Source organism: Notolabrus celidotus, chromosome 19 (assembly GCF_009762535.1).
Source record: "Notolabrus celidotus isolate fNotCel1 chromosome 19, fNotCel1.pri, whole genome shotgun sequence".
NCBI lineage: Eukaryota > Metazoa > Chordata > Actinopteri > Labriformes > Labridae > Notolabrus > Notolabrus celidotus.
Window position 1 is genome coordinate 13,116,268 of NC_048290.1, and position 12,952 is coordinate 13,129,219.

At 39.7% G+C, this 12,952-nt stretch overlaps 1 protein-coding gene across 1 annotated transcript; it reads left to right on the top strand.

The window, feature by feature from the left end:
• The first annotated feature begins 1,955 nt into the window (after nucleotides 1-1,955).
• LOC117831474 (urea transporter 2-like) lies at nucleotides 1,956-4,718 on the top strand. The gene is made up of 9 exons (XM_034710182.1): nucleotides 1,956-2,058; nucleotides 2,186-2,375; nucleotides 2,585-2,713; nucleotides 3,143-3,272; nucleotides 3,342-3,410; nucleotides 3,557-3,704; nucleotides 4,015-4,065; nucleotides 4,152-4,201; nucleotides 4,311-4,718. The coding sequence occupies exons 1-9, from the start codon at nucleotides 1,956-1,958 to the stop codon at nucleotides 4,569-4,571; spliced, it is 1,131 nt and encodes a 376-aa protein (XP_034566073.1). The 3' UTR covers nucleotides 4,572-4,718.
• The last annotated feature ends 8,234 nt before the right edge of the window (nucleotides 4,719-12,952 follow it).

Genomic DNA, 12,952 nt, shown 5'->3' on the forward strand with positions numbered 1-12,952 from the left:
AAGATTATTAAGGGTTACAGGCAGAGTGATATTGTTTCCCACAGTGCAGGGACAGTGGTGGTTCTAGATCAATTTTACTGGGGGGGCCAGGCTGGGGCCAAGGGTGTTGTCAGAGGGACACATTCAACCCTGACAAAAGAGACTGAGAAGGGCGAGGATCGGCTGAGAACAAACTGGCAAAACATCATGTGTTCCGCCTGTAACATCGGCACGATACCGGAGCTTTTTTTATTGTATAATATTATTTTGGTGTGGAGGGGGGGGGGGCACAAGGGGGTCCAGGGTCCGTTTTACAGGGGCACTGGCCCCTGTTGGCCCCTACCCAGAACCGCCACTGTGCAGTGAATGTATCACGGTCGTTCGGTGTTCACTTGTCCTACGGTCGCGGTGGACATTAAACGTGTTAGAAATCCACAGCAGATGTTGTCTCAGTGCTCTTCCTTTACCCACATCCTGAAAGTATATTTAATCAAGTGTATTAAGTTGATAGTTACCCCAGAGTCAGCACAGTGTCAGACTAACGACTCTGCTTTGAGCTGGTAAGTTTGGAGTCTTCTTCAGTGTTGCTGTCGCTCATTTCAGCTGTGTTGACATTCCACTCAGAACGTCTTTAAGCCCCGCCTACCTCTCATCCCTCGACATGATTGGCTGTTCAATGCTGTCTTCTTCTCCTGTCTAATGTTGGGTGGCAACTCGTGTTTAAGGTTCATTAGCACCCCTTCCGTTCTAAGTGGAACATTGGTTATATTTATATCGAGAAAAATTATACCACCATAATAATCGATATCGAATAATCGCCCAGCACTACTCATCACTATCATCATTCTCTCTTTCTCTTATTCTCCTCTATCCCTCTTTCCAACCCCAACTCAGTCGAGGCAGATGGCTGTCTAACATGAGTCTGCTTCTGCTCGAGGTTTCTGCCTGTTCAAAGGACGTTTTCCTTGCCACTGTAACTAGCTAAACACTGCGAGGTGCAATGCTCATGGTGGATTAAGATGAGATAAGATCGAGTCCTGTCAGTTAGAGGGGACTGGATCGTATCCTGTCTTGATGTTGGGTTTTTGTTAATTTAACATAGAGTATGGTCTGGACCTGCTATGTTTTTAAAAGCGTCTTGAGATAACGTTTGTTGTGATTTGGCGCTGTACAAATAAAGATTGATTGATTTACACTTCTCCCTATAAGTCGTTTGTTCATTCCCAGGTACCAGGCATCGGTACCGTATCAGTTCAAATTTGAAAAGTACCCATCCCTATGCACCATGTTATAATGCTGATGAGCTCTGCTATAAAAATAACTTGATAACTTTCTCAGATGCACAAGAGAATAACCTGTGTGCACAACATAAAATTAGCAACTTTACAGGTCTTCAGGGGCTCCATAGCACTCATTTCTAATTGCAAAAACTACATTTCTGGTTAAGTATTTTGTAGTAAATTGTGGTTCATCAAGTGATACCATTAGATGAAAAGTTAATGTGTTATGGAATGTGTAAAAAGCCCACCCTGTAGGGAACACCAATTAAATTTAATAGCATCCAGTCAACATTTGAAGGTGTTCGACTCAAAATCTACTCATGTCAGGGGATCCCTAATGATATGAATCATTAATGTGTGCCAATTGATGCCAATTTGCTTATTAAATATTGCAGGTTTTTCCTGATTAAGTGTAAATGTTGTCCTTCTTGATTAGATTCTTATTCTGAACATCATGGATATGCATTTAATGTCCAATTCAAAACTTCTGATATGTTTAAGTTTGAACCAAAGCGGTGGGCCAATGAGCTGAGCTGCAAATGATAGTTTGGCTAACAGTATATAGGAATGGTCACAAAAAATGTTGACTTAATATATTACAAGTGAGTTGAATAATTTACTTGAAACCTGTTTTGCTTGATTTGTTACACCACATGCTGTACTAAAATAACAACTGTGATACACTCCAATGACAGCATGGACAACAACAACAAGCCTTCACATGAAGAAGCCCCAGCTCTCCTCAGGGCTATTGGGCTTGTCACAGGAGACATGAAACTCTGCAAAGAATGGGTGAAAAGTAGGTGGTGTCTTATTCATTAAGTGACATGTCAGTTATGATTAAACTTTGCTAAAACTGTGTCAGCATTTCAGTAGTATAGATGACACTAGCTAATCAAACTTCATATACTTTCATTGTTTGGCAGGACAGGTTTTGCCTATCCAACTGCTGGACAGGATTTTTCGAGGGGTGGCCCAGGTCATGTTCGTCAACAACCCTCTCAGTGGGCTCCTCATTACAGCTGGCCTCTTCCTGCAGAACCCCTGGTGGGCTCTGAATGGTCTGCTGGGGACACTTAGCTCCACTGTGTCTGCCATGTTACTGGGACAAAACAGGTCTAATGATGAATACCTATTCTTATTTGACTTTTTTATAGAAAATGAAAAAATCCTCCTCCTAATGTGAATCCATTAGCCCAGTCTCTCCCACTTATTTTCCCTGGGGCTTCACTTTCTTTAGGTTTCACACTAAGTCATTTTCAGTTTGCTCCACATTTAATTGGGTTTTGCACTCATGTTGGCTACATCTGTCACATTCACATCAGGGAAGCCATATCAGTGGGTTTGCATGGCTACAACGGAACATTGGTTGGCATGCTGATGGCGGTTTTCTCTGCCAAAGGAAGCTGGTATTGGTGGCTCTTACTACCAAATATCTTCATGTCCATGCTGTGGTAAGAGTTAGCTTGATTATCATCTAATTAATTTAATGGCACAAAATTGTGGAGGCTCAAGCGGGGGCAGATAAACAAACAATTTTATCCATTCTTTATACTTTTGTTCCCTGACTTTTTAGTATGAAATGACTAAAAAAATAGAGCTTTGCGGCTAAAACATATGGAGAAATCCAAAGCTTGCTGGATGTGCTCAATTATGACTGGAAAATCCCTGGTTAAATATCTAATTTAGCAAATGGCTAATGTCATTGAACAGCAGAGAAACTGCACAGTACATTTTTACAATGAGCCCCACCCTTGATTTGAGCATTAACAATCTAGGCAGGGTTATAATGTCCTCATGTTCATGGAAGCTGGTCGATAATGTCTCCATAAAAGTTTCCCTTTCCCTGCAATCAGTAATCCATTTCCTGCTCCTGTTTACAGCCCGGTGGTCTCCAGTGCTTTGTCCTCAGTTGCCAGCAAATGGGACCTCCCAATATTCACCCTTCCCTTTAATATTCTGGTGTGTGTACATATTGCAGCAACAGGGACCAATCACCTCTACTTCCCAGAGGTACAGTACAGCCCTACTACACAGTTTATTATGAATTTGTAAATGAAACTCACTTCCATGCAATTTCAGGTGGATTTCCAGCCAAATCACAAACTATATCCTTCTCATGATTCCACCCAAAGCCTCAATATCTCTCAGGTAAAACATAAATGTTTAGGGAAATCTCAACACAATCTAAGTAATTATTCTGGCTATATTACACATGTTATCTTTATACATATACATATATATATATACAATGTTTGCTATTTGTTTGAATGTTAAGTAAAATGCAGTCTTTGCAGCTCTTCCTGTCAGTGCCAGTTGGTGTTGGCCAGGTGTATGGCTGCGACAGTCCTTGGACGGGAGGGCTCATCCTTCTGGCCTTGCTGCTTTCCTCACCAGCTATCTGTTTCCACGCCCTGTTGGGTTCAGCTGCTGGCATGCTGTCTGGTAAAAAGACATTGCATAGAGATATGCAAATATGGTTCCAATGAGAATTTAAGCTCTTTAAAGGGAACCATGGCATTATTGTGAATGAACCTTTCCATGTTGCATTCTTACATAATGCTGTATAGGCTGTGTATAGTGAGCCAGTTTTAAAAGTCTGACATTTTTGCAGTTGTTTCCTCTTAAAGTTTTCAGGGGGATTTTAGCTCTCCTTGTGTGTGTGTTGCAGGACTTGCTCTGGCAGCTCCTCATACGGACATATATTCAGGGCTGTGGGGATATAACAGCGCTCTTTCCTGCATTGCCATTGGAGGTGTCTTTTATGTCTTAACATGGCAAACCCATATTCTAGCTGTAACATGTGGTAAGACTGACAAACATAATGATCGGCATCCTCCTTCACTTCAAATATAATTCATTAAAAACTAAAAAATACATGTTTTTTTCCAGCTCTTTTCTGCGCATACATGACTGCAGCAATCTCCAAACTGATGTCTGTGGTGAGTCAGAAACTTTGCTTCAGATTCAAACTCTAAAACGTCATATGAACACTCAGATGTCTCTCAGATCATATGTCACGCTCTCCTCTCCTTTGACATCCCTTTTCAGCTTGCATTACCGGCATGCACGTGGCCTTTCTGCCTGTCGACTCTCATCTTCCTCCTCATTTCCTCTGAGATCCGAGCCATCTGCAGACTGCCTCTGTCTGTGGTCTCCTACCCCGAGGAAAATCGGCGCTACCAGAGACGATTAGAGGCATCAGAGAAAGCTCAGCAGAGTCAGCAGAGTGGCGGCCAAGAGGAGGCCCAGAAGAAGGAGAATGGAGGGATGAGTGTCCAGTTGGAGGTGGAGAAGGGCTGCAGTGAGTGAATATGATGCCATGGAAATGCTCCTTATTTCTACCTTTGTGGATGTTAAAGTCTTGTGAATGAAGGAATAATATGGGTTTATACTGTTTTGGCATTTTCTCTGTTATATAACAGTATGTGTTATATAAAATGACTGGCACTGCAACAAAGAAATGTCAAATATTTATTATGCAACATAGCTGATATGAACAGCAGAGGGCAGCAGTTTCCTACAAAAGATAAAGCCATAGTTGTTGCATGTAAATATTATCATACAGAAAAAACAACTCAGGATATTTGAATGTAGGGACATAATTATATAAACCAACAATACAGATCATTTTTAATGTAGTCTTGTGATGTAACAGACATTTGAGATTTGGTGGTTGCTGTGAGAAAATTTTAAATGCAGTACAGCATTTCATCCGTGCAGACACTGAGCTGTAAGGGAGATTTTATAAAGTGCTCCCCGAGCAGAAACACCATCTTCTCTGCCAGGCACAATCCATCATTGCCTTCTGTGCTCCAATCTGTCCTATTGTTTCCTCTAATCATTTCTGTTTATCACCCCCTGGTTTCTTGTGGTGCCTCTTTCTCAGTTTGACATGTTTTTGTAAACCCCCCTTTTGCTTATCTTCCTCACTTCTTCTCTTAAGGACAACCTGTCTCCTGTTCTCTCAAGAAGGGAGATTCAGATCCCTGTGAAAATACAAAACTGAGACATCAGCTGATAATCATATAGAGCTCTGTCTGGGTCTCTGTCTGCATTTATATTAACACTTATAAAATAGTTTGTCATTATTACCATCTGGCTGTCTCTGTATCTAGAGCACAGAGGCACATGGCTGCAGTCTAGCCAGTGCTACACATAACAGTCACACTCCCAGACATGTGTGGGTGCTGCGATACATCGGGGGAGAGGGTGCTAGACGAGGGCAGGGGAAAAGTAGAAAATGAGACAACTCATTTTGTTGCCTGGCAATGATATATGCCTTGGAATGACTGATTTATTGAAGTCTATTTTGTTGTTTTTTTCTCTGTCCCCCCCAAAAAACCCAGTTTTAACCGATATTCAAATAGAAGAACAGGCGAAAACTTCTCCAATTTCCCCACTGTTATATTTTCTTATCAAATCCAGTGCGTAGGTCAAAGTGGCCTTACTCAGTGGGTTTTTCAGTGGCCTTTCACACAGCGTTGATTCATCTGTCAACCTTTGAAGGACAGGATAAGTGTCAGCAGTGGGATGATGTGAGATGTGGTTGATGTCACTTCCCCCGTGTCAGTGCTGTTAGCTCACTGTGGTGTGATTCACCTTCCTGAGTCCCCTACAGGAAGCACCCACTGTTCCCACAAAACATAACAGAGGGGATAGAGGGATGGGGGATGAACCTGCAAACCTGCATACATGCAGAGAAAAAACAAAGCATGTGGCTGTGTACCTGCTGTTTGACTCCTCCAGTGTATGCCAGATAAGAATAGCAAGTCTCATACAGCAACATAGACTACTGTATTTTGTAACTGCACAAAGCAAGGTTGTCTATGAGGAGAAGGAAGATACCACCAGAGTAAACATAGCTGATCTGAGGGTTAACAAGTAAATGGATCTGTACTTTTGCATATCAAAGATACAGAAAGATCTGATTTGTCATACAGTCAATATAATATCATCGGCATTCAGTGTAATTTCATAAATTCCAAATGAATACCAGTCATTCTACATAAACATGGCAGATTTGGCAATTCAGTAGATTCAGAGTTAGCTGCTTTTCTCAGAAAGATATTTTTAGACATTTACACAAATGTGTTGACAGATTTGTCATTGTCTTACACAACATGTGTCTGTAGCAAGCGGCAAACTCCGGTCTCAAACGATGAAGCCAATGCGGAAGTGATATAAACTGCAATACATCGAAAATCCGCTTGAGACTGGCTGCAGAAACACCGGAAACCACATAGATATGAATGGGAAAAAGACGATCTTTGCAGCATTAATAAACATGTTTACAGCCTGGTTCAAAAAACGGCTTGGCCCTACAACGCTAATCTCTCTAATGGCACACACTGTGCAGGGGGTGAATTTTTTTCTAACGTGATGGTTAAGAAGATATTAAGATTATGAGTTTTGCCCAAATAAGGACATGACTGACGTGACTCCCGGTCGGGAACACACAGCCATTGGCTAAGAGACTCACACTACGTCACACTCTGCCTAGTTGAGTTCCGCATTACCAATATGGCTGCTGCCGTCGATTTGCTTCAAAACAGCTCTCAGGAACAGATGGGTGACGTCACGGATACTACGTCCATATTTTTTACAGTCTATGGTCTGTAGCCTAATCTGTTGCACAATCAAGATTGCAAATGCAGGGTTATGTATCAGCGCACCTTCAGGAGTGTAATGATTCACCGATCTGAATCAGTTATCAATCTTGGCGTTAAAAATTCAAGTGCTCCAGTCCATGACACTGTTTCTGCAGACCGTGACATTTTTGCGACGTGATTTATTGAATTTTGAAAGATTCCATGTCTGTTCACTTCTGTTTGTGTGTACGCTCCACTTGCGAAAACAAACCGGCTTCCTGGTGTCAAAGTTAAGTGCTGAAAAAACCACAAGTAGAGCGTACACCTAAACCGAGATGAATGCTCTGGTCAGAGTCTTTTAAAATGAGCTAAATTACCTGGTAGGACTGAACTAGTCTGCAGAAACTGTAGCCTAGCTTGCTGCTGTTTCTCCTGCAGTTTCTCATTACAGGTGCCGAGCTGAGCGGCATCAGTTATGGCTAGTACAATACTAGTGACATAAAGCTCACACAACCCCACTTCAAAAACACTGAAATATCCATTTATTCTCAGAAAGGAAATCCTGAGAAGAGCAGATGGGGATTCATTCTATTAGACGCTCCTCTGTCCAAGCTGAGGGAACAGAACAACAATAAAAGTCCACACGTCTTTGAGCGAACATTTCATTAACGATAAATTGAAGTAAACACAGAGTACTTTCATTAGTATATGTTCAGTTAATGAAGTACTCCTGACACGGTCGGTGTGCGTGGATCGATATAAACCATTCCAATGCTAACTTGTTGTCACCACTAGCTAACCAGCTAAAGCTAGCTTAATAATAACTGTGTTTTCACAGCCGGACACTTTTATCCTGACAGTCTGGTGATAATTTGTTATTAGATTAGTTAAGGAGAAGGTTAATATTTAGTGTCAAGGCTTGAGAGTGAACTTTTGGGAGGGAGATATGGTTTTACACGTCTATATGAATGGAAGCCGTCATGTTACTACAGTCTTTTTGCCATCCAGGCTGCTGCTGTGGTCACGTGACTGAAAACTATGAATTAGTAGTCTGAGCCTTCACTTTATAAGATATGTCTAGGGAGATTGTTTTTAGGAGCCTGATCATTGATATTAAGCATGTTAAACATGTACCCGTATTCAATACTATCCGTTATATGCATTTTGTTGCTGTGGAAAACATACTTTAGGGGAAGAACAATGTATTTGGCATTGTTTTTGACTGAAGAAAACTCAATTTTTTTTTGTTATTTATTAATCGATAATTGATCGTTAACATTTCCAAAGATTGATCACGGAAAATAATTCAAATTTACATCCCTAGCTTGGTGACATAGTATACATATTAAATCTGAGTTACAAGATACCAAGCAGATGGAATGTTTTTCAAATAAGAGCAAAGTTAAGTAACTGTGCAATTTGTTTTTGACCGTTGCTGAGAAATCATGAGGATAATTGTTTTTATTACAAATGAAACAGCATTGTGCTTCAATCTACTGTGAGAGAATGAGCACTGTCATACAGTGTTAGTGTCCATCTTTTAGTGTTTATTTGGCTCTATATTTTATTGCTCGGAAAAAGAAAATACTTTGTTTTAAGTGCTAGCAGAATAATTAGTCCTTGGAGGTAGTTGTGCAGAGAAGCCAAGATATCTGTGTTATAACAAATTTTCATATTTCTCACTCAACTACCTGTCAGAGTGGGACAACTGGGCATGAGAGTGTGATTAGGATTTCAGTTAATAATTGTTTCAGTTTTTAAAGTACTTCTGGTCTTTTGGAGAAGATATTTAAATGATGACATTTTATTTTGGAAGACAAATTGTTTTTCAAATTTTACTCAGTTATTGAGTAAAAAAAAAAATGCTTAAGACAATAAACCCTAATCCATTCATATGAAATCTTAGCAAAGTATTTAAATTGTCCTTGAATCGGATCTCAGCCATCAAGATAATCTGATTGGATCAACTAGGGAGGGAAATATTTACAAACCAAATAAGCTTGTACTGAATGATATAAACATGCGAATACCCAATGAAAAATTGTCATAGATGCACACCAAAGTTTCAACTTCACATAAAACAATAGGATCAAAGGTCTTTAGTTGATTCAATTTATGGACATTTTATAGATCACAAGTATCACAAGTGGGTGTCCTGATGTTGGATTTTTAAGGGTCTTACCTTGCCTGTTTATGGATATACCTACCTCAAACATCTGTTGTATAATGGATATTGACTGTATCACCAGCCCAAATGTATCAACACCTTGGAAAGTATTATATTTTTGTAATATATTCCAGTGAAAAGAGATACAAAAGGGTACAGAAGCTCTATTTTTTTTCAAATAGGTGTCATGTAACGAACGACCAAAGGTGGTGGAAATGAGATCATATGCATAACCCCCATTATTGTTAGTTTTAGCTGTAATGGATAGCTTTACTGCATTGTATAAAGTTAACCATGGTGAATTCCTGTGTGTTAATCAATTAGCTTAAAAACATGTGCATTTTCAGCTCTTCCTTTGCACTAACACTGTTTCAGGCTTCTGCTTACAACTGTACATTAATGTCATTAATGTACGAACCTGATATGAACATTTTCTTTATATTTTGGCAAACTAATAAATAATTTAGCTATTGCATCTGACCTATTGAGTTTGCTCTATCACAAACAGTTGCTGAGATACTAGTTGTATTACTTTTACTTGTATTTAAACCTGTAATGAATCTGTTTTTACTCATGTATTTTAGTATGCTCATACCAAATTCTAACAAGATTCTATAAATATGTATATTATTATGTATTTCACTGCATTTGGTCTGGTTTGAGGTTATACACAATTGACTTTCAATTATCTTTGATAAGAATGAGAAATAAATAAAAACGTCCATTCTGTTGATAAAAGTGTGTTGTTCTATAGGTATCTAAAGTTTTGAATTTGTTTGGCAGCTCCTGTAAAATAAATGTATGAATTTTATAGATAGAAAAAATGGATCGATTCAAACGGAGGTATAACTCATCCTGTAGATATGATCATATGACCTTATACTGCACACACTGACTCTCAGCACAGAGCGCCTAACAACAGATTTTACATTAAATAAAAGCAATTTGAAAAAGGAGAAAATTGTAATGGTTGCAACTCATTTGAAACAATAATTATTATTACTAATTATAATTAATATATTAAAACCCATCAAAATACCAGTGTAAAATCACACCCAAAGGTCACCACACTAAATTTGGTGGATTTTCAAAATAAAAGACGTCTGTAATATGAAAATGTGCAACATCCGGGGGATTGTACAGTTTTTATCTCTGGGGGGGATACGTCTCATTCCCCCCTCTGGTAATATTAAATGTATTTCCTACCACCAGCAGATGGTGCCAACCGACCCGTCTCCTGACAAGTGAACAAATATAAATATAAACGATATAGTTTAGGCTACGTTTTAAGTTTACTAGCAACATAATGCGAGATGTCTACTGACATCAAACGGCAACAAAGCATTTCCTAATTTCTTTGCAGCAAAAACTGAACCGAAAAAGTCAAGAACAGATTATGTGAGGGATAATGACATCCAGCTGCCAGCATCTCTGGAGATTCCACAGGTGGAAGATGCAGCTTTATGTTCACCTATGCCTCCGCCCTCCTCTCCCTACTGCCAAAGCTTGGTGGTAGGAGGTTGCGTCGAGCCTCTGATCGATGGAGAGAGGAACGCGCATTGATCCAACTTATATTAACGGGAGGATGGCTAAAACTGCGAAAAAGTTGAATACAAAGTTATTGTAATGCCTTAACTTGTTTCAGTATGTCTTCAGAACTGTTAAACTTCAACAGCGTTTACTAGAAACTTAATTAAATCACACTTGAGGGTTGTGGGGAAGAAAGACCACTTGACAACTTCTGCTGTGCGTCGTGATCAAGCGGCAAACTCTGGTCTCAAACGATGAAGCCAATGCGGAAGTGATATAAACTGCAATACATCGAAAATCCGCTTGAGGCTGGCTGCAGAAACACCGGAAACCACATAGATATGAATGGGAAAAAGACGATCTTTGCAGCATTAATAAACATGTTTACAGCCTGGTTCAAAAAACGGCTTGGCCCTACAACGCTAATCTCTCTAATGGCACACACTGTACGGGGGTGAATTTTTTTCTAACGTGACGGTTAAGAAGATATTAAGATTATGAGTTTTGCCCAAATAAGGACATGACTGACGTGACTCCCGGTCGGGAACACACAGCCATTGGCTAAGAGACTCACACTACGTCACACTCTGCCTAGTTGAGTTCCGCATTAGCAATATGGCTGCCGCCGTCGATTTGCTTCAAAACAGCTCTCAGGAACAGATGGGTGACGTCACGGATACTACGTCCATATTTTATACAGTCTATGGTCGTGATGCCTTTAATGACCCATCAGCAACAGCACATCGAACTCACCTTCACTTCCACTCAAAACCATGTCACCCTGAGCAACCTTAAAGAGGCAGTGCAATATATGAAATATACATATTTTGAACTTCACTAAAGAACTCAATGATACAAATACAATTACAATTAAATAAGGACTATTTGGTGAGAAATTGTATTTTACACTGGCATGGCTCTTGTTAGAATAGTTTAGGGTTGCATGTTCTAAAGTTGTTAATAATTCTAAATGTTATAACTAATGTTAGATACTTTAAGTTCATTATTCTAAGATTAACACAATTATTAATATCATATGAATATAATTTTGTGATAACTGATTACTTATGTGAATACATTAACTAATTAAAATACATAATGGCTACATTTTAATGTGTTGGAGAGAGGTTGTTTCAGAAAAAGGAATATTTGTTGTTTTGTTTGCAAGTTTACCAAAATTCTGTTGTTTTTTTTCCACAAATTGCACCCTGCTTACAACTCAGGGACACCAAGACAACCAGCACAGGCTCACATATTCACAAACATATCTCGCAACAAGTCCAAACACGTGACAGACCATCACTTTAATTCAGCTATATTAATGTAATATACTGTCACTAACTTAGCTTACCTGTATCACGTGGAGTCCCTCGTCAGCAGCCTCCTCGAGCTCCTTCTTGTTGCACATCTGTCCAAACTTGTCGTTATCCTCTTCATCAGGTGTTAGGGGACTAGTAAAGACTCATGCTGAAGATAGGAAACTTTGCTCGTTGCATTAACGTCACCAACGGTACAACGGCATACACTTTAAAATGATACATGTCGAATTAATTTGTATCTCAGTCATAGATCTCAGTTAACTCCACTCCAGGTTTGATTATTTCCCGCTTGACCTCTGACATCAGACATCACATGGACAGTAGTGATGGGAAGTTCGGCTCTTTTCAGAGAGTCGACTCTTTTGACTCGGCTCCCACAGAAGAGCCGACTCTTTCGACTCCCGAACGGCTCTTCATTTAGGATCTTTTGTAGCTGTATATTTTACCTAAAAGGTGACATATTATGCTCTATTTCATCAAAATATATTGGTCTAAGAGGTCCCAAAACATGTCTTTAAAGTTTATTGCTCAAAAAAACACTTTAAAATCAGATTTTGGCATGCCTGTAAATCCCTCTTTTTCAGCCCTGCTCAGAACAGGCTGTTTTCTGTGTCTGTGCCTTTAAATGAGAATGAGTTCTCTGACCAAGCCCCCTCAGAAAGTGGATGTGGCCTCGGCTCTGTTGGCTGTATATTCACGGCTGCTCACAGACCCACGTTACTTCAGCCCTCTGAATTTGATCCAGAATTTGATCCTGACGGAGAGGCGCCTGCAGCAGGACCTTTCTGAACGATTGGTCACAGATTTAGTGTTTCTTGTTGTTTTATTTGTCAGCATGTCAATGTGTGTCTTGGTACACAGCTACTAACATGTAGCTATGTGGCTATGCTAACTAGTGCTAGCACTTTTCCATGAAAAATAAAAATCATCCACTAGATCTTCAAATCTGCAGACGTGGGGAGTAAAACCGACCTTTGTGTTTATTAAGACAGCCTACAACTAGCATGCCTCCCTCCTAAGCTCCTTTTTAGCACATGTGTGCAGGTAATGAAAAACGGAGGATGAGTTGAGTTGTATTTTATACAG